Source organism: Montipora capricornis, chromosome 5 (assembly GCF_036669925.1).
Source record: "Montipora capricornis isolate CH-2021 chromosome 5, ASM3666992v2, whole genome shotgun sequence".
NCBI lineage: Eukaryota > Metazoa > Cnidaria > Anthozoa > Scleractinia > Acroporidae > Montipora > Montipora capricornis.
In genome coordinates this window covers 828,277-855,000 of record NC_090887.1, presented here as the reverse complement: position 1 = coordinate 855,000, position 26,724 = coordinate 828,277, and the positions used below count along the sequence as shown (strand labels likewise).

General features: G+C 38.8%; 1 protein-coding gene across 4 annotated transcripts in view; it reads left to right on the top strand.

Annotated features, from left to right (window-relative positions):
* The window catches only part of LOC138049001 (dynein axonemal heavy chain 6-like), a 26,665-nt gene extending 3,163 nt beyond the window's left edge, over positions 1–23,502 (top strand). For 2 of the 4 annotated variants that reach the window (XM_068895106.1, XM_068895108.1), the window contains 11 exons: positions 14,628–14,781; positions 15,080–15,191; positions 15,741–15,846; positions 16,352–16,452; positions 18,096–18,217; positions 19,000–19,182; positions 20,238–20,328; positions 20,756–20,959; positions 21,562–21,644; positions 22,531–22,594; positions 23,072–23,502. In XM_068895106.1, coding sequence (XP_068751207.1) covers positions 20,758–20,959; positions 21,562–21,644; positions 22,531–22,594; positions 23,072–23,103 — 381 coding nt within the window. In that variant the 5' untranslated portion in view covers positions 14,628–14,781; positions 15,080–15,191; positions 15,741–15,846; ... (3 more) ...; positions 20,238–20,328; positions 20,756–20,757 and the 3' untranslated portion in view covers positions 23,104–23,502. Of the gene's footprint in view, positions 1–10,466; positions 10,700–14,281; positions 14,400–14,627; positions 14,782–15,079; positions 15,192–15,740; positions 15,847–16,351; positions 16,453–18,095; positions 18,218–18,999; positions 19,183–20,237; positions 20,329–20,755; positions 20,960–21,561; positions 21,645–22,530; positions 22,595–23,071 lie in introns of those variants that run through there. The other 2 variants (XM_068895105.1, XM_068895107.1) reach the window with 2 other exon arrangements.
* The last annotated feature ends 3,222 nt before the right edge of the window (positions 23,503–26,724 follow it).

The window sequence follows — 26,724 nt, the reverse complement described above, 5'->3', positions numbered from 1 at the left end:
ACACCAGGGATTTCAATAGGGGGCGTAAACCGTAACACCTGTTATGGCTGAGCTGACTTGATGTTACGGGTGAAGATGTTCATTGTTGCAGGTACAAAGTGAAATAGACAAAAAAATTACCTGCTGAAACAAATATAATTGTTTCTTGAATTGGTGTCTTGCCTACAGTACTTGTTTCGTATCTGCATCTAGATGTTAAAATCAGAAGATAATTCATAAACTTTAAATCCCTGTGAATCGACCGAGTTATTGGAGGCCCTTTACAAATGCCTGCCATTTTTAAAGCGGACATGGCCCTGGCAACGAGGTTGTGTAAGGATTCTACCATTTGTGAGAGACAATTCTTACCATGACTAACGAAGTGGATTTGCTAAATGAAGAAGTTAAAGATCTCAAAGACAAGGTTTTTACACAGCAACAAATTAAGTCTTCAAGAAGCTGCTTGTACAGTAAACATGTGCTCATTTTAGGGATCTGACAGTGAGGATAAAGATGACTAAAATTTATTTAAAACTTTATAGTAGATTAATTATTTTTCATTTACGGGTTTTTTTCAAGTAAGTCGTTGAAAACAAACTGTGATTAACAGACTGTAGAAGTGCTGTGAAAGAAAACTATATGACTTATTGTGCTACTTTGTTGTAATGTTGATGTCAGTCATGTTCAAGAAAAAATCATGTCGTCCGAACTGGGAACAGGTTTTACACCATTCCAAGAATGATGTAATTCCTTTTAAATTAATGAATTTCTTTCGAAAGACGTGAATATTATTGGTAAACTATAGTGTTCGGAAGATAACTGATGAATCAAAAAAACACCCAAGGTTTTTGGAAATTAATAATAACTTTAATCTTTGTGAACTGATGAAAGTATGTATTTAAGTTAATTAATATGAAAAGTGAGGGTTATTATCACTGAATAGAAATTTCTTTTCATGAATAGAAATTTCTTCTGTGAGATAATTTACCCCTCTAAACGCTTGAGATCTAGGAGTGCGAGACAAGGAGAAACATCCGCCAAAACTGACATTGCTGCCCCTAAACACCCCGAAAAAGAAATCTGCACCGAAAACAACCCGAGCAAATGGTGTTTTCTTCACAAAATGCCTCACCCACTGAGGGTATGTCACCTGCTAAGAGCTAAGCCATACCGAGAATGCATTGATCTGCTGGCACAGCAGTGCATCTACTTCTATTGCCTCTCTCTGTCCGCCCACTCCACAAAAGAATGTTCGTTCACCCCTAAGTGCCAGATATCCCACAGCAACAGACGTGAAACTGCTCTACACCCTGATGGATCAAGGCAAATTACAAGCCAGTCTGATAGGTCAAGGCAGCCACATGGAGCTGACCAGGAGCCCACAGGGAACAAACCCCCTAACTGTGACCAACAGTTGCACTGAAGTATGTGGAATCGGATCTTGTGCGAAGATATGCCTTGCTAATGTGTATGCCGAAAATGCACCTGCCATGAAGATCACAGACTGCATTATTATAGACGACCAAAATAACTACTCACTAGCAAAAGCTGAACTTGTTCGCCCACCGCATACACCCTGAAGACGTGCTCTAAAGTTAAGCAGACAAAGGGAAGACACACACAAGGGCTGATACTTGAATCCCTTGATCAACACATGAAATACAGGCTGCAAACACTTACATAGTGTGAAGAGATTCCAAACAGCCAGGAAGAAATCCCTACTCCAGATGTCATGCTAGCCCATCCACACCTAAGGTAGATTTCTGATAAAGTCCCAAAACTAGATGAAGACACTGAGATCTTGCTACTTGTCAGCAGAGATATAATCGTCCAAATCGTTTCTACCTGAAACATTATATCCCCCAGCCACTTGGACAGACCAAGAAAGCAACACTCATCAGTGTCTCCTGCGACGAGGCTTGGCATGCGACGTGTTTGCACAAACCCACCATGACAACAAGCCAGGAATTTCCACTGAAGACAGGAAATTCTTGAAGATTATGGAAGACAGTGTTAAGAAAGATACCAGTGGAAACTGGGAGGGCCCATTACTGCTCCGCGAAGAGGTCCAAGATCTTCTGAGCAGCTGCGAGAATGCTATGAAACGCCTCAAGTCCACACACCAAACCCTTGACAAGAAACCAGCCATGAAGGATCAGTACTTCGCCTTCATGCAGAAATTCTTTGACCTCGACCACGCTGAACCCATTGCCCCAGAGGATTTGAAGTCCTCAAAACCCTGTTACCGCACTTACAGCACTTCGGCGTCTATCACCCAAAGAAGCCTGACAAAATCTGGGTAGTCTTGGACTCAGGCGCCAAATGCAATGGAATATCACTTAACAAGTCGCTACTTCCTAGCTTCGACCTAACTAACAACTTTCTTAGGGTATTGCTTCGTTTCCGCCAGAATCCAGTCCTGATTGTTGCCAACATCAAGCAGTTATTTCACTCTTTCAAGGCCGCAGAGGGACGCTTCCCGCCGAACACAAGCCACTGTGGGAAGTTTGGTACTGTTCCCTCAAGTTGCTAGAACATGTTAAGGTTTCAGATGCTCTTACAGCAAAGGGGCATTGAACTTCACACCTTCTGTGATGCACCAACATTCAGCTACATAGGGCTTGATGTTTTTCGTCCATGGCAAATCTCCACAAGGTGGACCAGAAGAGGTCTCGCTCACGCCATCCTTTTCACATCTATGTCAACCTGTGCAATCCTCATCAAGGTCGTTGAGTCCGTGGATTCCTCAAGTTTTATAAACGCCCTTCGCAGATTCTTTGCAATAAGGGGACCCACCACCCAGTTATGCTCGGACCATGCCACCAACTTTGCGGATGCATGGAAAAAGCTACAGGTTGCATTGAAACCCCCCAAAGTGAGTGCTGTAACAAGCTATCTCTTCAAAGAAGGCTGCAAATGGCTCTTCAATCCACCACATGTATATCACGCAGGTGGTGTGTTGGAGAGAATGATAGGAGTAGTGAGGCATATATTAGAAGCCATGTTGGTCAACATTGCCGCAATGCACTTACCGTAACTCACGAAGTCTTGATCACCTTCATGGCTGAAGTCTCAGCGATCATGAATGCCAGACCTCTCGTACCAGTATCCAGCAATCCTGACGCCCCCGAAATCTTAACGCCAGTCACCCTGCTTACTCAGAAACCACAAAAGGTGTGGCCCCCCATAGCAGACTTAACAGCTGAAGAACTCTTCACTAAGCCGTGGAGAAACATCCAGTACCTTTGCCAACATTTTCTGGTTCCCGATGGTGCAACCTACAAGAACGGGACCTTGTTCTCCTTCGCTGCAAGGACTCCCCCAGGAATGACTGGCCCCTTGCAAGAGTAACCAAAGCATGACCAGACCGCAACAGCAAAGTACGAAAGTTTGATATAGTGACCACTAAAGGAGGCTCAAGGAAGTCCTATCAAAGACCAGTAACAGAGGTCATCCTGCTTCAAGAGTGATAAGCAGTGATTCAAAAGTTGTACAGTCAACTCTCTCTAAGACGAACACCATCGGGACCGGCCTCAGCTGTCCGTCTTTGAGAGGTGTCCAGCTTATAGAGAGTCGACATAACATGACCCCAGGAATTTTAAGATAATAATGCTGAACCTGTGCACAGTGAATACGCTTCTGTTTAAAGTTTGTTTTATTAATAAGATTATTTACTTGAATGAAACCTACCTGTTTTAGATTACAATACAATTTAGTTGTCACCTCCAAGTTACTTTTTGAATGGGACAATGACTCATTTAATTTTAACTTGTACTGTATATATTCCGGCAACAAGATAAGAGCTGTCAATTAGACGTCTGGTGTTAAAAAGAGTCATGTACAAGAGTTTTTCTTCCCTAAATCGTAATTTACGACCACATTCAGCACCTCATAAGTGTCCGTTGACGATTTCAAAGTGTCCATTGTCCATCTTATGGAGGTGTCCGTCTTATAGAGAGTTTGGTTATAGTAAAATGACTAAGAAACGGCTGGGACCAGCACCAGGTGTCCTTCTCACAGAGGTGTCTGTTAAGAGAAAGTTGACTGTAGTTTCAATTTCCAGAATTGCTTCATGTAGTTAGTTCTAGTGGTATTCTACAAATACCAGGCGACGAGTGTGCCGACACGCATAGACATTCAAAAGACTTTGTGTGACATTTCATTTCTTTAGAATCTTGTTTTATATCAATATGAAGACATTTTGTAATTGGTCACTCCTGTTAGTTTAGGATTTCATTTTATATGTAGGGACCATTGTAACGATTTACCACCACCTTTGTTCAACTTATGTTAGCTTGTGCTATTGTAACGCCACTTTAGTTCATTCCTTTTTGCCACTTAGAAAGTATAGCTCGTGACTGTTAAAAATCAACGGCTTGTGAACTTCATTTTTGGTGATACTGCCCTGTCAAAGTTAACCAGCTGAGACAGTAGAACAACTATACTGTCATTTAGTTTTAACATGTCATGCAACTGAAAACGTATTGAACTATACCCTTTCAAGAGCTACACTTTCTTTATAACCAACTATTTTCAGACTGATCATTTACAACACCAGATTATGTTCCTAACTCTTATTAGATCAGGAGCCACACCTGAAATAATGCCTCAAATGGAAATGATGTCGTTTCTTCTAATGGTAGACTGTAATCATAATAAAATTAGTGTTTGCATGGAGAAAACATTGTTTTATGACGAGTAATTTTTTATATACAAACTGCCAAAAAAAATTGACAATGATTTTATTTCTGCAATCATGATATTCTTTTATTTGCAATATTCGTGTTGCTCGTCGAGTGATAGGCAACCCACTTGAGTGAGTCATTCAAAAAGAACTATCTTTCCATTGAAGCATCTCATTTTGTAAAAAAAACTTAAAATTTTGGTGCACTCTTTGTATAAATATGTTCTGCCTTTTACAGCCTTTCATAAAAAATTAATGCAGAGAGTGCAGTGAGTGATTTTGAGAGTGCAGTCATGTTGTTGATGTTGTTTGTAATTGCTTGATTTTGCATGTTCTTTCACTTGCGTGACAAAAGGAACTTGAATCCAATGCTGTTCTGTTTGTCAGTACTGTAATCCTTTATATTCCTCTGATGTGTAGTCAAAATATTTTCATTGATCATACTTTGGTATGATAAAAAGAAGACTAACATTTGAAACGTTCAATGCAAACATGTGTACGAGGGCGGCAATCTCAAGTGTTCACTTACATGACAGTATTGGCATATTTCAGGAATGTCTACTTGTACAACTACAAAAGTTCCCAAGGAAATTATATGACAGAAAGTTAAGGTCATCCTTGGACATGTTTCAGGAGATTTTCTGGTCAGGTTCATTGCGTATCACTGGCATTTTTGGATACCTTTTAAAGGTGCAAACGAATCAATTTCAGAGCAGATGTAGGCACAGTTGTAAAAAAGAACCATATTTTGTTTTTAAGGAAAGGTGATGAGTTGGTTTTACTGCCATTAGATGCAGAAGCATCGAACAAATAGGATTAGTGTGAAAGCGATTTAGAACTTACAATTTTCAAGGATTTTTTCAAGAAAATACTGATTGATTTCCAAAACAAGTGAGTGTTTTAATAAAAGAACATCCTTGTTATACATCTGGGACTAAAGGCCCACCAGTATACAAAGTATGGGCGAAAATGAAGTTTGAGCTGTGTCCACGATTTCTTCAATCCTTACCAGCACTCATAAGTATTTAAGTAATCATTAGCATATATTAAGAATTTACATAAGTTGCAAAAAATCCCCAAGAATGTTATTATAATTTCATAATAATTAATTGTTTTCTTTTATAACATCTCCCAATTCTCGATGGAGGGTGGAAACTGCAGGTTAGTGTTGCAGTTCACTGTTTCAGCATGGGTGAAACAACCCAAACCTTTACTAATGCTAATGTTAGGCCTGAAAAGTAATTTTTAAGCCTAAGCTTAGCATTTTGTGTGTATACAAAAACAGTGCCCTTCAAATAACTGTACACACATAATCATGTTATGATAATTATTACTTTTGGACAAGATTACAGCAGCAGCATAGTCAAAACAAAAAAGGAAGTTACAGTTGTTTTGCTACTCTAAGTGTTCTTACAAAATCTTATTAAGCAAATGCAAAATAAATCATTGATATTAAAAACAAGAGTACTCACTCTTAGATGAAATTTTATGGGAATGCTGGTGTTTTGAAAGTCACTGTAGCGATTGCATCTTAACTGTACAAGGAAGAGGCTAGCAAAAGTAAACAAATGAAGAAACCTACAACACAGTAATTGAAACTTGTGTTTGGTTAACTTCTCTTTAAACTACCGGTAATCGTCAATAAATGAACTTGAGAACTGGTGCCATCAAAGGTTGGTGGGGGCTCCTGCAAAAATCCAAGACATAGCAGGGACGTTTCCATGGCAACCCTGTAAGCAGGGACCAGCTCTTCAAGCAGCCACCAACCAGCACCATAACACTAAAGGAACTTCAGGGGAGATACTTACCTTACATGATAATTAGCTTGGCCTGACTCCTAATAGTATGAAGAGTGGGAAGGGCTGGGCACTAAATTTGCAAAATAAGGTGACCAAAGGAGTGATCCACAAAGATCAGCAGAGCAAGCAACTGCAAATATGGTGACTAAAGCTCACATGCAGCCACATGGCAAGGCAAGCTCCTGCGGCCACCCTGCAGGTCATGAATATTTGTTGCATGAGAAGACCGCTGGGCACATTGACTCGAGATTAACTTAGCCTAAATTGCATTTAGTCACGTTTATACTCATTGCCAATGGATAATCCTGGGATCTGGTGATGTCAAAGGTTGTTAGGGGCCCCATGAAAATACAAAGCATAGCAAGGAGGTTTCCTTGGCAATGCTGTGAGTGGGAAATAACCCAAAGAAATTCACACTTTCTCGAAGGTGCTTGAAGAGAGAGTGACCCCGGGACATGCAGTCTACAGCAACATCTTGAACTGTTATGTTCAGTGCTGTGGAACAGCTGTTCAAGGTGGGAACTGTGAACTTCGAAGCTCAAAGAAAACCAAAGTAACCAAAGGTACATGCTGCCCAGAACATAGAATGATCAGGATTGTTAAGGTCCAAGGACTTCCAAATCACCAACATGAGGTTGTCCGTGATGGATAAGCAGGAAGAAGCCGCTGAACCCTGCAAACTTTTAATCCCCTGTATTACGCATTGAAGACGCATGCAATTATATGGTGGGTCATGGAGTCTTTGCTCGATGTGTACCTTGATAGAGGAATTCTGATGAATGGATCTAGCCAGAAACATTGTAGTAAGACAGAGCGTCCACTCAGCTGTAGGGTAGGGAGACCCAGAAGGATGAAGCATGCCCAGTTGGCAACAAAACTGGCCAGATTTGAGCCGTGGCACATGCTCTTTGTGTAGAGAGGGCTAGACTATTAATCAGGAAGGTTAAAAAATGCTCTAAAGGGAGGTGATCAATTCCAACAACTCTGTGGAGGTATTGGTGTTGGTGAGGGGAGGGCTGTGCTGCTCGAGCCAGTTGGCGAAACCCATGCCTACGGAAACAGGAAAGAGCAGCAGCAACTTGATTAGTGACAGCTGGAATGTGTAGGAGTGAAAAAGAGAAGCTATCACATGCAGCAGATAGCATCAGATGGCAGAGGAGCTGTATAGGGAGGGGGTCTTGGAGGTCCTAGAGTTGAGAAAATGTGCACTTCTAAATCATTGTCTGAGTGAAATAATACAGCCACTTACTCCACCCAGGCCCCCGCAAGCACGCTGCAACAACAATGGGGAAAAATAACTCCTCGTACGCAATAGACTGAGGCACCTGAACTAAAGCACCCACAAACCAACGTTCCTGAAAGTAAGCCCCAAAGGCCAGTGAACCAGCGGCATCTGAAGACCCTTTAAGTCCACAGTGGGAAATAACCCTGGGTACAATGTACAACCAAAAGCTGACACCTTGCCACTGAGCAAGAGAGATCCCATCATATGAGGTCAAATAGAAATTCCTTGTTCAACCAAATGGGATGGTCCTTCTCGCAGAAACAGCACAGGAGGTCATGCATGCAGCGCAAGAAAGTTTGCCCTGGCCAGACTACTTTGGCAACATGATGCAGGCAGTCAATAAGGGATTTGAGCTCCCATCTTGTGCAACATATCCTGGACAACCAGGAATGCACAAGTTCTTTCAATGCGAGAAACTTATCAACAGGATGTCAAGCCACTTGCACAAGAGAACCTAATTCAATCCCCAATGTGGGAAGCACAGGGGAATGTCCAGCACACTACTGAGGCAAGTACTGATTGCACAGAAGGGACTCTGGGGGCCAACAGTGATGAAAGCATCCAAGTAATGCAGCAAATCACAGATCTTGTAGTTGTTCACCAGTATTCCTTCCACAAGGTCAGCAACTGAATTGGAAATAAAGGGAGGTGAGCTAAGGCCAAAGGCACGAGCCAAAAGTCAACATTAAGTTTGCTGTGCCATTCCATGCCCAGAAGGAAGTGGTCGGAAGGGTGTACTGCAAAATTTTGATAGCCAGCTTCCATATCGAGTTAGTGCCCCCTTACCAAAGCGATAGACCATGCCAATGATTTGGTCCATGGTAACATAATGCAGAGTGAAATCGTCAGGATTGATTCCATTGTTCACAGTGGCCCAACTTGGTGATGATAAGGCCACGATAGGACATGGATTTTTTTGGGAATAATCCCAAAACTGCTCACATGCAAGAACAGCAGGGGTGGGGTGTCGAAGAGGGCCAGCCACCCCACCCAAGAAGACCTTGTTAGCTAAATATTCACCAAGAACAGCAGGGTGTTTTTATACTTGAAGTTTATGGCATTTGGCAGGTTGAAGGGTCTGCTGACAGGAAAAGCCCAGTTTGAATCCATGGTGCATCCCCTGGAACATGGCTGCAACCTCCTCTGTATATGGACGATGCCTTACATGTAGCTCCTAAGCAAACTGATCAACCTTAACAGCTGTGAGTGGATGCGCACAAATTTCAATAACCATCACACACGAAGTGTCACCTGTGTCACAATGGCGGCTTCCAAAGTAAAGACTCGTTCCAGCAATTTGGCGGAAGATACAGCCCTCTCCTTTGCTAAGCAAATGGATGGTTATATTAAAAATTCTACAGTCGTTAATAATCTTTGCCCTAGTTAATTACTTGATTTATTACCTTTACTAGTTAGTGAAATCTGAACAAATTACTCTGTTTTTGCAAGCCGAACTGAGCGTTTTAATACATCCTTTTTTCTTTCAACTACAACCTTGTGGAATGACATCAGTTTTGACATACGCTGCCTCGAATCCTATGGTTCTTTTAAGAAAGCTTTACTCTCCTGTTTTGATGTACCTAGTCATAATGCTACTTTTGATTTTGCTATTGATAGATACAATGCAATTTTCCATACTCGTTTATGCTTAGACACCTGCATGCTTGACTATTTTATTTTTAAAATAGGTTGCAAAGAATGCCCTGCATGTTTTTGTGGTTTTTACAACGAGTCAGTTAAGCATTTTCTTCTTGAATGTCCACTTCATTCTACCCTTAGAACTAATTTGCTCTATCTGCTGCTCACATATTGGCTAACAGGTGGTCTTCTATGTCCAAAGCAGAAATTGTATCATCTTTTCTGTTTGGATCACGGTTACTTTCTCCAAAGCAAAGCAGTGATTTAATTTTTCATGTCTGGTCTTTTATATCTGATTCGAAGAGATTTTATAAAAGTATTTAAGTGTATATTTTCCACCTGTTAGCTTTTCTTAAATGTTCTTTTTGTCTGTTTTGCTGCCCGCTCTGACTAATTATTAATTAGTGTTTTTTATTTTAAATTAGGGCAAACTTCGCCAATAAAATATGTTTAAATAAAATAATAATAATAAAGTAAACACAGGGTTTCTTTTGACCCTTCCAAGAGTAATTGCTTGATATTTAGAATGATTTCTTTTCATTTGATTGAATTCATACCTTTTTCAGATAAGCATTAATGGCATATTCAACCTGGTCGATATTTTCCGCTGAAACGTTTCATGAAAGTTTCTCCATCGACCACCCACTTGAGATGATTAATATCCATCATGTTGATTTCCACATCCGATCTAGCCCCAGGCCTCATTAGCGCTGTGTAAAAGAGAAAAGGGTGTTTTGGAACCAGATAGTACAGGTTGATTAGAGTGTCAGGCACATTCAACCTGGTCAATATTTTCTGCAGCAACATTTTCATGAAATGTTCTCAGTCCACCACCCACTTGAGATGATTAATATCCATTATGTTGATTTCCACCTCTGATCTCTCCCCAGGCCTCATTAGCGCCGTGTAAAAGAGAAAAGGGTGTTTTGGAACCAGATAGTACAGGTTGATTAGAGTGTCAGGCACATTCAACCTGGTCGATATTTTCCGCAGCAACATTTCATGAAATGTTCTCAGTCCACCACCCACTGGAGATGATTAATATCCATCATGTTGATTTCCACCTCTGATCTCTCCCCAGGCCTCACTAGCATTGTGTAAAAGAGAAAAGCTTTTTTTGGAACCAGATGTTGATTTCCACCTCCGATCTAGCCCTAGGGCTCTCTAGCATCATGTAAAAGAGAAAAGCTTGTTCTGGAACCAGAGGGTACAGGTTGATTAGAGTGTTGGGTACGGACATACTGCTCAGGGCAACTCGCCAACAACACCCTGGCAACTTCAGTCATTGGGGCAGCCGGACCCTAAAACTTCATGGTGAGTTGTTTGAAAATTCAAGTGAGATATCACTCCGTAAGGTCACATAGAAATTCACTCACGGTTCTCTCTCCCTTACCACTTGCAAATGGCCTTCGCCTTGATCCAACTGTCGTATTTATCAGACCATCCTTGTCAACGCACTTTGACCTACTTTCCTTTGCATTGTAAAGCCTTCTCTATGTGAAAGAGCCCGTCATCTGGTGCAGTCACCGACTGCAAATCTTGACTGTAAAATATACCTTCCAGTGTCCCATCCCATTCTTGTACTTTGCAGGTGGGTACAACCCCTTGCACTATGCAACTGATTATCTTGTTCACACGCACGTGTGTCCCTTTTACCAAAAGCGTCTGTTTGTTCTTTTTCTTGGCTATGAATCATTTGTTGTACAGATGGTGTCATTGGCTTCCGTCACATCTTTTGGAGCTATGTGAATGCTGCGATGCTCTGTGGTACTGTATTCCTGCATGATACTCTGCAAGACCTGTAAGCATGCCCATATGTTCTTGGCTGTCAAGTACTGATACAGTTCCTCTTTCAAGGTGAGATTGAACCATTCTGCCATGGCTGCTTTGGCGTCCGAATGCATGCTAAAAAGAAGAAAGTCTGCAATTTTTGCATTGTGGGCCTGGGCCGTTTCAAGATGGTTCCCATGGCCTGGGTGACCTCCACCCCCATCTTGTGCTTCAAGGGCTTCACCCAATCATATTTGGACAACACATCCACCACCACTAAGGTGTACTGTATCCCTTTGTTCCAAGGTGCCAACCCTTGCAATTCAATCAAATCGGCCACCCTCTGTTTATTGATGTTAAACACTAGAGTGGGTAATGTAGGGAAATGTTTTTGGCGGTGATGGTGTGACGTGTAGCTCAAGACCCCTTGCAGTAGGTTTTGGGGCTCTCGCCTCTTTCTCCCATGTGCTTTGGCAAAAGCTTGGACCCCACCCAAACTACCCGGCTCCTCAGGGAACTCATATGTTGGTGAAGGTTTCATGACACTAATCATTTCAGTTTCAATCCTCTTTTATTTATCCTCTACAATGACTCTGACAAGATGACACAATCCATTTCAATGACATGGTTTGCGACAAAGAATTTCTTCGCGCATGCCTTCTCTTCCATACACAGGTCACACAATACCAAGTCTAACACATGGCTGAACTGAAAGTGCCACAGGATCACTTCAAGACATTTGGCTTCATACAACGCTTGGTAACTTTGATTTAAACATTTCACATCGTTCAGTTCTCGTCTCATTTCTAAAATTTGGTTCTTTTTGTTCTTGTTCTTGTTGTCGTTGTTATTGGTCTTCTTCTTCTTCTTCTTCTTCTTCTTCTTCTTCTTCTTCTATGTGTCTTTGTGCCAATTCTTCCTCTACTTTAGTGGTTTCCCATCGTGTGGTATGTTTCATGATGGACCTTTCGAGATGGAGGTGACCCTTATCGAGGTTCTGCACTGGTTGGTGTTGACCTTGCATATCATTCTATTTCATGCAATCATCTACTGATTTCAATTCCAGGACTTATTTCTTTCAATGCCTTTTCAACGTCAAAGGCTTTATGATGCCCTATTTGCCTTCTCCTACAGACCTGCTCTAAACTCAATGTGTCTCATTCATGCATGGTCTGCTTTTTTGCCTGCTTCTTTCAGCTGTCTTTTTGGTGAAATGGTAAGATCTTTTTAGACATCGGATCTGGACATTTGATTGGTTGAATGAAACCATTCAATAACACGCTTCAAGCAATGAATCTTTCTTTCATCTTCTCAATATTGTCTTTCTCCTTAATCTGTCTTTGCACCCACTAATCATTAATGATGATGTTCTATGGGAGGAATCATCATCATACCCTCTTTATGCCAAGATTCTATCCATCATTTGAACAACGTGGGCCTGTGGTTGAAATTCATTATGAATATGATAATTTTTTTTGGGTAATCTGCGATCAGGCTCTATTTTAGTTTCGCGTGGTACGTAATGTGGAGTTGACGAAATGAAAAATAGAGCCTGACCAAATTCCTCTTCGATATTCCTTCCACCCACTTTTTTTGATTGATTGACATGTCCTTCATCGGCCAATCAAACTTACTTCCATAACACCAATACACGCGTGGACCGCAGATTAACGCTATTTTGCTTTGACCAGAGTTAATTACCGTGGGAGGAATATTATAAACAAATTCGAAAGTTACGTTGGCTTTAATTAATTTTGAGAGAAACACATTTAAAGCATGGGGAATGTTACTTTCTGTACCTTTTCGACGACTATATTGCAGCAAAGGCCGGCGTAATTCTTCCTCCGAACTTCACTGAATATGCAATCTTATAAGCTTGACATCTTAATTTGTAATTGAGATAACCTAGCATTTTGTCATTGGACGGTTTGGCAATAGATTTTTAAAGAAAAAAAGGAGAAATACATTATTCCTTTAACGTGTTTGCCCATGAAGGTTTCTTTGGTGATTTTTTCAGGTAATATCTTCAGTTGCAGTGTATTTCTAGAAGTTGCACGCAGTAAAATCATGATAAATTTGGCAGTTAATTCTTTGATGGAGTACGAACTGTAAGATGGACTCGCAAAGTTTCTTTTATTTTTGTACAATAATATTGGTCTCTCTGGAAACATGTCATTTTAGTTTCTGGAGTGCAAGTTTTAAGTTAAATCAACTGGAAGTTTTATGAAGCAATCTTGACTCCAAATTGTGCAAACAAACCGTGTCATGTACAGTAAGTGATACACAGATATTTAAAACATGCATTCGTGTAACTTACGATTTTATCAGCATCTCCACGTGTTGATATATATGTCCTTTGTCTCATCCAGGAAACCAATATGCATCGGCTTTCATTGCCATTTGAAAGAACCAGCTATTTAGCTTTCAAAACATCAGGGAAGTTTGTGCCAAAGTATTTTCAACCACATGGCCACAGAGCTTGACTACGGAATCCCTAATTTCACTCTTTCCAGAGATTCAAATCCGATTCTGGACAAGTAATGAGATGTTTCAGATGGTATATCTCCATTTATACAAATAAAATCAAGTTGGCACCGTCCACGTCATTGTAAGAACAAAAGGCAGCAAATTTTTTCCTACACTTATGGCGGATTAGTCTCAAGGACTTCGCGAGATCTCCGCGCAATCACGATGGCATTTTCACTTCTGGCGTTTCAATAGGCAATCAGATCACGAGTTTGGTCGGCCAAAATTTGGCCTAACCTTAGCGAGTGCCGACATAAGAGAACATACGGGCGAAGCTAAAAATGGGCCTGATTGCAGGTTATTTTGGGGGGGCTGAGAGGCTGAGGAAGCTCTAAGGTTTTCAAATGAGCCCTTAGTCTTTACGTAAAGTTGAACTTAAATGAAAAAAGATAGCATCTAGGAAAACAGTATAAACCAGATCAGCATGACGTTAACCTTTTACAGTACTGTAACAGCTATGCTGAATCTCTAAGGTTTGACTGACTTCAAAATGAATTTTTCTAACAATCTGAAATAGTGCTTTATATCTTTGGCAAGGGAAAATGTGTAAAATAATTTTAAAGTAATTTTAAAACTCAGTGCTTTTCTCTTCCTCTTGTTCTTGGGCCCTTGATTCACTTGAAGAATGTGACATCTCTGAACGTTGTGTGTGCATGAGTCAGTGACCTGAACTGGTGGCGACCGTGATTGAATCTATCTGTACTCTCCCTTAATCAAAGTAAGTAATACATTCAGGCCTCTGCTCCCCAAACCGTACATGTACTGGTATTTAACGCTGGTTAGCGCTAACCAGGCTTAAGGCAAGCCAGCCTGGTAGTCTTATTTGGGTTGAGGTGTCATTGGTTCATATTTTAATCAATATCCCATGCTCTTATTGGTCAAACTTGTTTCTCTCCTTCTGGTGTTTCTTACATTTGATTGCTTTGTGTTTTGGTTCTTCAATTAGATTGTTGAGCTCCAAGCAGCTTACAACCATAGAACTGTGGAAAAGGAGACACTGGCCAAAAGAGTGTCTCACACCATAGCACAGCTTCAGAGCACATCCAAATTAACCATTGCGTTGGGAGATGAACAAGAATGCTGGACAAAAGAATGTAACGGTAAGGGAATAAGAAAGAAAACACAACGTGCTGTTTGAACAAAGAATAATGAACTGATACAACATGGACTGGTTTAATGTTTTCTTTCCTACATCTTGGTTGGCCATACCATTCTTTGTCAGGAATGCTGGAATTTTTAGGTTAATATGTTTTTGTGAAAAATAAAGCGGTGTGCCCCCATGGTATACCCTGAACACCATGTGCGTTGTCTCTGCCATGCTTTGCAAGTAGAGTTTAAGCTTTTTTAGCTTTCTTGCATTGAATTGTTATCTTCTACACTTCTATTTTAAACCAACAGGCTTTCGAGTTGGAAATTAGGGATCTGTTCATGGCTGCAGCTTACGTGGCCTATTTTGGGTCTTTCATGAACCTGCACTGTCTTGAGCTGGTCTTGTCCTGGATTCAGTGCTGTAAGGAATTGGTGATACTTGTGTTTGATGACTTAAGCTTTATTAATGTGTTAGCATATCGTTTTGAGATCAGGCAGTGGAATGTGGACAGCCTGCCAAGAAAGTCTGTAAATACAACACTTACTTTTTTTAACCATGAACTTGCAGAACTGTTGTAAATCAACTGAATTAAAATCATCACCATAAAATATGATATTTTTATCATGCTACTGCAAACTTGTATTGTTGTGTCTGGTCTTCTATCTATGGGGCACCTGTCTGTTATTAGGACACTGTAAATTGAAATCAAATCTAATGTTGATTTTTGAGGAGATTTTGCCATATTATCTGAACCAGGAGATATGTAACACAAAGCAAAGTTCTCTCGTTTAACTTCACTTGGAACATATGGCTTGTGGTAGGAATTTCAACAGCAGTAAAGATGGTACATAATTGCAGAACTTTACGTAGTTTTGATCGGTGGGTTTATTTATTCAAAACAACAATACAGTGCAATTCAATGTAATTTTTTTTTACTTAAACATGTTTTTTGTTCATTGTTTTTGGCAGTTGTTCAATACATGCATTGAAAACAGCGAAAAGACAGATGACCCAGACAAGAGGCTTGAGATCCCTCTCGCGAATTGCACCAACTCGGTGTACACCAACATGCCCGGTGAGTTTAGGTCTAAATGGGAGGAGGGGGTATACATGTATTTAGGATCTTGGCTTGTCTCTCTACCTCCCATCCCTGTGATGTTTTTGCTTTTCTTTCAAGCAGTTTGAGTTGTTTAATTAGTCACTTCCATAACCCTGGTAACTATTTTCAAGGGTGTAAAAATTCTTGAAACATTCTTGATATTATTTTGTTTTCACTTTTAAAGTATATTTTCATTTCTGAATTTAAATTTAGCTTCATCAAGAAGGCTATTTACTTCAGCTTCTTGGAAATGAAACTAATTCTCAAATATTTTGTACTTGGTTTGTCTTTTAATAGGCTGGATTGATCATGCTAAAAAAGCCTCTTTTGTTTTGGAGCCTGTGATTTTATAAATAATTTTTGTGAATAGTTTTTGCATGACTGATTACTTTTATTTCTCACCTAAATATTTCTAGGAAAACAGCACTATTATCAATAGTTAGAAGTGTCCTTAAATTGATATTTCTGTTCCTCATTTCAGGGGCTTGTTTGAGAAAAACAAGATAAGGTGACAGAGAGGAGATATCTGTGGCGGGGAATGGAATTTCTTCCTCTGAGGAAGTGGGAGCTTAGATATCTAAGGTGAGAGGTTAAAGGATTTTAAGGGATGTACATGTGCAAGGGCCAGATTACACTCTGAGAAATCACATGGTGTGAAGATGCAATTAGGTTTGCAAACAAAAGAGGGGCAAAAATCAAATAACATTGCTAGGACAACTCACTTTTACCTTTTTAGTTTTGTTCTGTGAGCAAGTTCATAAATGAAGACATACATGTAATGAATCGCATTCAAATTTTGCAATGTATGTAGCTAGGACAGTTTTTGAAAACAATCATAATATGCCATTCATTTTCCCTGCATTTCAATAACAAGAAAAAATCATCATCGTAGAGTGGTTTTCAATTGAGTGTCGAAAGTAATTAGTGAATTACTTTGGTTTATGATTACTTCACTCGGTGATTGGTTCAAAGTTCTCGCGCCACTTTCTCAACCAATCAGAAGTGAAACAAAAACCTGGCCAATCGTTTCTTGCGCGTGCACATTTCCCCGTGCTTTGTGTCGGCTACGTGCAATTACTTCGAGTTTTGATTGTTTTACTGTATTGTCTCCGACATTTTTGATGGGACAAAGTAATTACTTTGGTTTTGGTTTTACGAAACTCAATTGAAAACTGCTCTATCATCATCTTCATCATTGTCTTCGTCGTGGTCGTGATGCTTGTTGTCGCCATCATCATCATCGTCATCATCATCATCATCAACATTTTCACTTTAACAATTATTATTACTGGTCAGTATCATCATCATTGTCATCATCCTTCTCAGGACTACCCCTGCAACATCTGCCCAATGATAGTGTGGTGGTTATAGCGTTACAGGGAACAACATTGGTTTTGTGTTGGTTCCAAATAGCAATGCATTCATTTTTACGTTCGAGTTGGGGGTGGGGGGTAGGGGATGAAGGGTACAATAGCCAAAACAACCCAAAACCTTTACAAAAATGCTAACCTTAGGCTTAAACACTATGCTTTAGTTAATTTACGCCTAAGGTTAGCATTTTTGTAAAGGTTTGGGTTGTTTCACCTATTGTGCCCTTTACCCCCTACCCCTCACCACTGCCCTCACCCCTCACCCCCACCCCCAGAATAGTCATGCCATTTTGGAGGATATTGTTACAAAAAAGGGGAGGGATCCCACCCTCATAGTCTCCAGCAAAGTAACCTGAAATTCTCCTTTACTTTGCCTGATCTTTAAAATGGCCTGGAAAAGTAACTTTCAATCCCAGACAAAATTGTTAAGCTAATGTTGTACTCGTTGTTATTTGAGAAAAAAAGAACTTTTTTTTCTGTGAATTAAGTATTATCACGATTTCCTCTCCCCCAATCAATGATGAGACACGGCTGGGTTATTTTTTCTTGATTCTGAATAAAATTGTGTTAGATGGGGCAAGGGAAGGGGGTATTGCTGGCCCTCTTTCAGTTCAGCAGCTTATAAGACAATTCTGGCACTATTGCAAAGTGGCTGCAAAAAACTGACAAAAATGGGAGTAATAAAAGGAGAGATGACAAGAGACAATATAGCTTTGATATCTTGAAAATCAAACAGATCACTAAGATGAGCAGTTTTTTTTCGTGATATGGGAAAGGCATTAAAGTACCGTACCACTTGAGGCAGGCGATGAGAGACGTATATAAATGACCGATTCTCTGTTTTTGATCTCTGAGGTTTGCCCAAACCCTTCATTGCTCTTTGAAAGCTCAGATGATGCCCGTACAACAGCAACAAGCAAAAGTACAGAAGTGGCTGAGTACAGAAGGTGAAGGTCTGCAACTTTTTGGGGGAGAAGGTAATGTTATTGTGGCTTACGCCTCAAACCGACATTTTCTGTGTTTTTTTTACCAAGCTAATTAAGAGACCAAACAATTATTTTACATTGGTTCCCCCGTGAAGTCAGACTCATGTAAGAGGCTTCCGGCCATTCTAGTAAGAAGCTTGGCATTACTATTTATGGCAGGCTATTTATTGTATGTAATTAATTATGCCAGGTTATTTATCAGGAATAAAAAATCATGCCAGGCGATGAATTTTTGGTGTAAATGATGATCTAAAATTGCTCAATCTGTGTAATGCTGGGATTCTAAACATTAGAAGCTGCACCCTCCTGGTTATTCGATCCTGCTGCTGTCTAAAGAAGCTAGGGCTATGTGTGCACAACATTTTCTTGCGCCAATCTTAAATTAACACCAGATAGCAATATATTGGGGGTCTGGAGAAGAAGGAACGCAGTTTATTTTGCTCTCCCCTCCCCTAATCTTCAGTTTTTTTGTTTTAATCCAGAGCCTTACAGTAACTGCAGTCTTGTCCTGTAGGCGTTGGCTTCGATTGTTTTGATTTTTGCCTTTCAACGCTCAGTGGCTGGTTGAAAAGTTGAAAGTGGTTTATTGAAAAATGAATGGTTGGATGTTGAACAAACCGTATGCTGCTTTGACCAATCACTACAACTGTATATATTTCCACGCTCAGAGCCAAATGGATGTGCTTGCCTTTGATTGGCTTATCAATTGTCTACATTTGTTGCTATAGGCTCGTATTAAAGAAATGACTAAAATTCAAATTATGTTTACACAGGTCGTCTTCACCTCTGTGGATTTAGTGTGGGAAATTCTTGGCAAGACGTTTGTGGAGAGTAAACCTCCACGCACAGTATGTTGATGTGGGACCCACCATGCCTCTTATATTCATGTTATCGACTGTGTCGGGTGCCATGAACGCCTTCCTGAGATTCGGCTCAGAAATGAGCCACAGTGAAAGGTGAGCCTCAAGGATTAGGGATGTTTCTTTAACCGGTCTTAGGTTGTTACGCAACTATCTTCCTGATCTCTTAAGGATGGTGCCTACTATTGTTATTGCGCATACGTTCTGCGCATCTCGAGATACTGGTGCTTAAAAAACTATGCGGAGAAAGCAGAACTTAGCAAGTGCTCTTGGTAACCATGCATTTTTCAGAGATGATTAAGCTTCAATTTGGAATAAAACGCCATACATTACTTTGTATTTTTAAGCTTTTTACAAATATTGTTGATTAATAGCCCTTTTCATAGTTAGTTTTTCTCATTTTCATTACGGTTTAGTCTAACGTGGGTGCGAGGCAATTTCGGGTTAAAACTACAAAATAGCCTGAAATTGACTCACATACATGCTAGATTACATTGTAATGCAAATGAGAAAAACTTACCATGAAAAGGGCTATTATCATCGAAAAATACGTGGTTACCCCCAATTTTCTTTTTGGATACCAAAATCACTTGTTAAGATGTGCTTTTCCCACATATTCAGTAAAGCGCACAAAAAGACCTTTGAATTAGTAGGCACCGATAAATTTGCATTTTTTCACCCTCTAATTTGCTACGCAGCAGAAGTTTGGCTGTAACAGAAGTGGCATTGCAGGGAAAATTCTTGCGTGACGACCCTTAAAACTGCAATATGATAGACGGATTCGGCTAACTCAATGTTGTACCCAATTCAAATCTCTCAAGGTTAAGATTCTTTGCGTATTGTATTTGCATGATAATGTAGCATTCACATTTAAATGATATGGTAATACCTTAAACAAAACATTTTATTCCCAAAGGGTTTGAATTGGGTACAACATCGAGTTAGCCGAATTCGTCTATTAAAGAGAGGTGTTGTCTAGAATTCAGGCCCCGAAAGGTGCTGCTGCAAACAGCAGTGGCAACTACCTCCAAATGTCACGACAATTACAAAATACATGCAAGTCAAACAATCATTTTTATTTTGTTTTGTTGTGTTTTATTTTGCACAAATTACAGTTCTTTCTAAGCAACGGTTTTGCTTTCTGTTCATAGGATTCACGCCTCGTTGGGTCAAGGTCAGGGGCCTGTGGCTGAGAAAATGATCGCCAATGCAACTAAAGCAGGAGACTGGGTCTTCCTCTAGGTAAGAGGTAGTGAATAAAATTAGTGGGCGAGTTTGGCTTTTATCCAACCTTTCCTTGCTGTTTGAAAACCCCCCATGTCAGACAGCTCTCAAAGGAATAGGCCTTTTGCAACAAACGATCACATGGTACAAAATCTGCCATGCTGGAGGGTAAGCTCATTTGTACCATGTGATTGTTTGTTTCAAAAGGCCTATTGCAACATTTTACTTTTTATTGTGTTTTAGAGGCTCCATGATCGAAGTTGTTTTTTTCTCGTCTCCTCATTACTGCCTTTAGCACAAGTTATTAATAATTTTACGCATCATGCACACATAAAGTTTAGTTTGTCATCTTGTGTTGTTTAGTAACAGGGGTTTCTTGGTTTTCATTTTCTTTTATTTCATTTTCTGGAATTGATATCTTATCTTGCCACTTCCTGGATGTTAGCCATGGAAACGCTCATCAAACACCTTTCCAGCCCTGAAGCAGAAGTGCAAGAAGAATTCCAGCTGTTTATGAGCTCCATGCAAACTGAGTCTTTTCCCATGATGGTTTTGCGGGACAGTGTTAAAATGACAAACGAGTCACCCAAGGGACTCGAAGCAAATGCCGAAAGAGCTTTTGGTGAACTCAGTGCTGACACAAATCATAGTAAGTTCTTTCCGTTTTGGTTTTTCTCATGCTACGTGCCCAGTCCCTTGTACTCTCTACACCAGTGATTTGTTACATGGCCTAATCTTCGGGAAGGAGCAAGAAAATGAGACCCCTTCTCACCAGCCCTTCTTTGCGTCAATGCTGGCTCCCAATTCAACCTCTGAAATTTTTTAAATTCGAATGCCTTAAAGAGGCAACCAGTTTTTGCAAATCCTAGGGAAACAGCTTTTTTCAAGCTTGAAGACTAGGAAGGAAATTCTTCATAGACCTAATCTGCTAACTCAGTGTTGTACCCAATTTAAATCTCCTGGGGTTTAGATTCTTTGTGTATTGTATTTGCGTTAGAATGGAGCATTCACATTTAAATCACCTGGAAATACCTGGAAGAAAACGTTTTATTCCCAAGGGTTTGAACTGGGTACAATATTGAGTTTGCCGATTAGGTTTATTGATTCCCATAAAACACATTCGACATCCTCCCCTGCCCCAACTATGCACATTATGTTTAATTGACCTGGGTTTCATTCAGTTAAGGAATAATAGTGCTTCATTCATTTACTCATAAATGGATGTGCTTATCTTTTCTTCTGTTTGTGTAGTTCATAGTCTTGTTGTGACGTGGCGTTGTCGTTCAATAATTCAGGAAAGAAAGAAGTTTGGTCCACTGGGTTGGAACATAAAGGTAAGAGTTAAGCGTATAATGAACAACTTCGCAGCAAGGCGTTTTGCGTTTAATTCAAAGCCATAGAATTCTGTTATGGTAAATACACTCAAGTATACTTTTTCTGGTATAGTACATCAGTTGATGCAAAAAAGGAAAGAATTTTGAGACAATAAAGATGTTGTGCAGGTTGGTGTCGTGGTCAGTGCATTGGCACACTGTACTCGGGGAGCTGCTTCTTTTTAGATAATTTGGTTGTCACCAATCTCAACAATTCCTAGTGAGCCTCCACTCCAACAGATAAGAAAGTGCTTGTCTGGGAAACAAATGAATCGCTTTTTGGTGACATGTTATGGTTGCCCTATTGTAATTATACAAAAACTCCTCATGTCAGAACAATTGGGCGACCATAACATGTTACGGTTGTACAAATGGCAGCACCTGGGAAAATTGATGACTTTAAATCTCTCCCTTTTTACACTTGAAAAGTAGCGAGGTTTTTAAGAACGTGCCCCAGTTTTGCTTGGCCAGGTAATCTCGAAAAAGTTATCGTTGTTGTTGTTGTTACTACTACTATTCTTGTTATTACTAACCCTAATTAATAATTATTCTCTGAAGGCGAAGTGATTATCGGTGAATATTCACCGAATATCACTAATCACTATTTAAGAGAAAAAAAAACATTTCAACGCGAAATCTGCGACTGATAATCCAAGATAGCGAGCCAATGAGAGCGTGCGATTTTGTATAATCACCTGTGTATTTATACTAACTATTATTATTATTATTATTATTACCGTTAATTATAATTAATTTGTTAATCAATTAATTACAACTTTTAGCCCCAGGACAATCATCATGCTGCTGGTGCTCATATGTTGTTCTTTTGATGTTCATTATTAAACAGTATGAGTTCAACGAGTCGGCAAAAGGACATATCTTGGGATGCTCTCACCTTTGTCACTGGCCAGGTAAAAAGGTTTTCTATGAAGTGAAAGTTACAACTATTCTTGAGGAGGCTGTAAAGGTGCGTTAAAGCCACAGAGCAAAAACGGAACGGATTCCAAAAGTTTTTTTGGCTAAGAAACGGCGAGTTTCTATCTGCGCGGTAACGCAACTGTGATACCTTCATGGAACGCCTGAAAAGTAACTTTTTGGTTTCATAAATTATTGGAGTTTTTTTGTCCCGTTTTGGCACTATGGCAACGCAGCTTTAAGGAGGCTCAAAACCAGTTTCAGCACTTTCAAGAAACTGTACTATTTAAATTGATTGATTCTACACAACTGTTTCACGTGACGGCAATATTATGGTGCTTTTACAAATGTGATGTCATAGGTTGAGTTGTCTGTTATTCAGCAGTTCTCTCCAGAAAATTTTAGGTTAGATTTAGAGTTTACTTAAAGTGATTTAGTTGGGTTAATCTAAAAGTGTGCCTTTGTGTTTTTAGGTCATTCCATGAACTGCGTTGTTGCTGTTTAACTGCCAACAGATCTACGGTCCAACTTCTGGTTTGAAAAGGGAACAGCTCTGTTATGTCAGCTGAAGGAATTAAAAGCCTGTAAAGAAGAAATATCATACAGACTGCGTTTCTGTAAATCAACTCAAATGCTATAAGATGATTTCTTCTCATCATTGTTAGTTGGAGGAAAGATTATTGTAAATGTATTTCTCTAGGTTTAGTTTTAATCATGGTTCCAAAGTAAGTCATTTTCTTCTCTAGTTGTTAATGTTTACGGCCTGTGTGTGTCTGAAGATGAAGCACTTTTACCGAAACAACACTGTAAATACTATGAAATTTGTTTGTCTTGACGTTATTTAGGGTCCTGTACATTTAACGTTTGATGTTTTTGTGAATAAAGTGCTGAAACATTTAGAAGTGAGACAGACTTGTTTGTTTTTATATTGAGGCTTAAAGTACCTAAGTTGATTTTGTTTTTTGTAGAAGGCCTTCCTAAATAAAGAAGAATAGCTTGTATTTTTTAACTGTTTTTTTTGTTCCAAGGATGAATTTGATTTATTGCTCAAAATATGTCTTACCTGACTTGTATTTTTCTGGTTGAGTGATCAGTTATTTCTGAAATGAGATAAATTAAAATTTATAAATATACATGAAATTGACTGGCATCAAATCGATAAATATGTATGAACTGGACAGAAATCAGTAGATATCTATGAAATCACTGAATATTCATGAACGTGACTGGAATCTTTGAATTTCAAGAATAAGGTAAATATGCATGAAATGGTCAGGAATTTATGAATATGCATTATTTCAATAAATATGCTTACGAGAAATGAATATGCATGAATTGAAATAATTTGCAAACGATTAATGAATATGCATCAAATTGATAAATATATGTGTAAAATGGCCAGGAATTGATAAATATGCATGTAAATTAATTAAATGCATCAAATTGATAACAATGATTAATGAATAGGCGCATGCATTGAAATAATTTGCAACCAATTAATGAATGCAATCTATAAATATGCACGAATGTAATACATTTGCATACGATTAATCAATATGCATGAATTGAAATAATTTGCAACCAATTATGTATGCAATTGATAAATATGCACGAATGTAATAAATTTGCATACAATAAATGAATGTGCACAAATGTAATACATTTGCATATAATTAATGAATACGCATATAATTAATGAATATGCATGAATTCGGTGAATATGCATGAAATTGACAAGAATCGATGAATATGCATGAATTGAAATAATTTGCAAACGATTAATGAATATGCATCAAATTGATAAATATATGTGTAAAATGGCCAGGAATTGATAAATATGCATGTAAATTAATTAAATGCATCAAATTGATAACAATGATTAATGAATATGCATGAATTGAAATAATTTGCAACCAATTATGTATGCAATTGATAAATATGCACGAATGTAATAAATTTGCATACAATAAATGAATGTGCACAAATGTAATACATTTGCATATAATTAATGAATATGCATGAATTCGGTGAATATGCATGAAATTGACAGGAATTGATAAATATGCATGAAATTGACAGGAATTGATAAATATGCATGAACTGACAGGAATTGATGAATATGCATGAATTGACAGGAATTGATAAATATGCGTGAATCGATGAATATGCATGAAATTGACAGGAATCGATGAATATGCATGAAATCGATGAATATGCATGAATTGACAGCAATTGATAAATATGCATGAAATCGATGAATATGCATGAATTGACAGGAATTGATAAATATGCATGAAATCGATGAATATGCATGAATTGACAGCAATTGATAAATATGCATGAATCGATGAATATGCATGAAATCGATCATGAAATTGATAAATATGCATGAAATCGATGAATATGCATGAAATTGACAGGAATTGATAAATATGCATTAAATCGATTGTGAAATTGAGATAAATATGCATGTGAAATTGTGAATTGGGCTATGCATGAAATTGACAGGAATTGATAAATATGCATGAAATCGATCATGAAATTGGCAGGAATTGATAAATATGCATGGTATCGATGAATATGCATGAAATTGACAGGAATTGATAAATATGCATGAAATCGATGAATATGCATGAAATGACAGGAATTAATAAATATGCATGAAATTGACAGGAATTGATAAAGATGCATGAATTGACAGGAATTGATGAATATTCATGAAATAGATGAATATGCATGAAATTGGCAGGAATCGATGAATATGGCTTCAAGCAATGAAATAAAGATCTGGAAAGAAAAAATTTTGAAATGTGTGTATATTTTCCCTTTTGAAGAAGAAATTATCGCAAATGTAAATGTTTTTTTTGACAAGTGGTAAAGAAATCTAGACGTTAAAAAAACTGGTTTAAAGGTTGCGGAGAGGGAAGCGTAAAAATTTCTTCAAGTTAATGGTTAGTCGCAATAATTTATAAAACAAAAACGACTATTTCGAAACTTTGAGCTTACTTGTCTTTGTTTATTAGCTTAATTAACGTTTTAATATTTCTTATTTTTACTATTCATGTTTAGAATATCAGGAATTACATGACAACGCAAAGAAGAGATTACTAAAGGGATTTCGAGAAAATTGAAATGTGGACTCATATATAGAAGATAAAGGAGGGAATGGTCAGGGAGGGGTACTATTAGAGTACATGTTCTCATGAAAATATGATGCTTACCAGATTATCATGCTAATGTACTTTCTCTAATCTACCATGACATGGGAGGAATGACAGGGGTGGTGAAGCTCACATAACTGAGGAGAGAGGGTTGGGGAAGAGGGGATTGAGCTCTTAACTATCTGTTTAAAAGTGTTTAAAATCTAACGGTTCTTAAATATTTCAAGTTCTACAGATTACTTGGTATAAATCGTTTTGGATTATATATCAGTAATGTTTACTTTTAGTCTTAAGTGTTAAAATATGCAACCTTAACGTTATCGTATGAAAAACAGAAAGAAGGGAAAATTTGAATGTTTGGAGGTAATTTGGAAGAAACGTGTGTCAATTTACAAAAAAAAAGAAAGGCATGAACGATTTAGGGACATCATAGTCGTTAATACAATAAATAAGACGTAGCCATGGATACTTACAGTCTGAATCGTAGTATATAGCCTTGCAAGTGTTGATTCTCCACTGGTTGTTTTCTGCTTGAATGATGCAGTTAATGCTAAAAAGACTTGCTTGAGTAAAGCATAAAGACAAAAACAGTTCTGTATTTAGCCAATTGTATTTTGTACTTGGCAGGTGTGGCTTGCGCGGAGGAACGCGGGGGCACAAAACGGCTGGTCAATCGAGCCAAGTGATGAACTTACTTACGGTCTTTTAAGTTATGTACTGGTTACTGAGACTTAAGTGCTGTTTGCTATTGTTTTAATCTTCGATATCGTTATTTGTTCATATCGACTGTGTTGAAGTGTTACCGTTAGATTTTATTTTATTTCTAAAGCACCGGAACTTACATGTCGACGGAAAAGTGTGTTAGAAGAATGGAAGGGAATTGAGGTAACGAAAATTGTAATAAATTATAACCGGGAGCCATAACTTCCCAGACAGATATAAGTTATGGGAAGAGGCGAACCCGG